This window comes from Rhincodon typus, chromosome 41 (genome assembly GCF_021869965.1).
Source record: "Rhincodon typus isolate 14 chromosome 41, sRhiTyp1.1, whole genome shotgun sequence".
In the NCBI taxonomy this organism is placed as follows: Eukaryota; Metazoa; Chordata; class Chondrichthyes; order Orectolobiformes; family Rhincodontidae; genus Rhincodon; species Rhincodon typus.
In genome coordinates this window covers 12,102,433-12,102,929 of record NC_063372.1, presented here as the reverse complement: position 1 = coordinate 12,102,929, position 497 = coordinate 12,102,433, and the positions used below count along the sequence as shown (strand labels likewise).

General features: G+C 52.7%; 1 protein-coding gene across 1 annotated transcript in view; it reads left to right on the top strand.

Moving 5' to 3' along the window:
• LOC125487419 (rho GTPase-activating protein 15-like) overlaps nt 1-497 on the top strand; it is a 2,768-nt gene that overhangs the window by 1,546 nt on the left and 725 nt on the right. The window contains exon 4 of the mRNA XM_048618878.1: nt 317-408. Within this exon, the coding sequence (XP_048474835.1) occupies nt 317-408 (92 nt within the window). The remainder of the gene's footprint in view (nt 1-316; nt 409-497) is intronic.

The following is a 497-nucleotide window of genomic DNA, read 5'->3' as shown; positions in this document are numbered from 1 at the left end:
ACACTTACACTGACACACACACACATGCACACGCTCACTCACTCACATACGTGTACACACACACTTTACACTCATACACACGCGCACACACACTCACACACTCAATCACACGTACACGTACACGCACACACACACACACTCACTCTCACATGTGTAAGCACACAATCACATTCAACACACACATATTTGCTCACTCACACACACACACACTCTGTGCATGCTGCCTCAGTACTGACCCTCCGCCAGCGCACGCTCCCTCAGCACTGACCCACCTTTTCCCCTCTGTAATCTCAGTGCGTCGTATGAACTCTGACAGCTCCGAGCGGAAGAGGGTGAAGAATCGGATTCGGAAATTCATCAGCAAGAGGCCACCGCTCCAGACACTTCATGAGAAAGGACTGATCAAAGGTAGGGACCCAACCTCATCCCCCACTCCAGCTCGGTTAGACCCGCACTCGGAGCACCATGTACAGTTCCCCGGTCTCCGTATCCCCCAC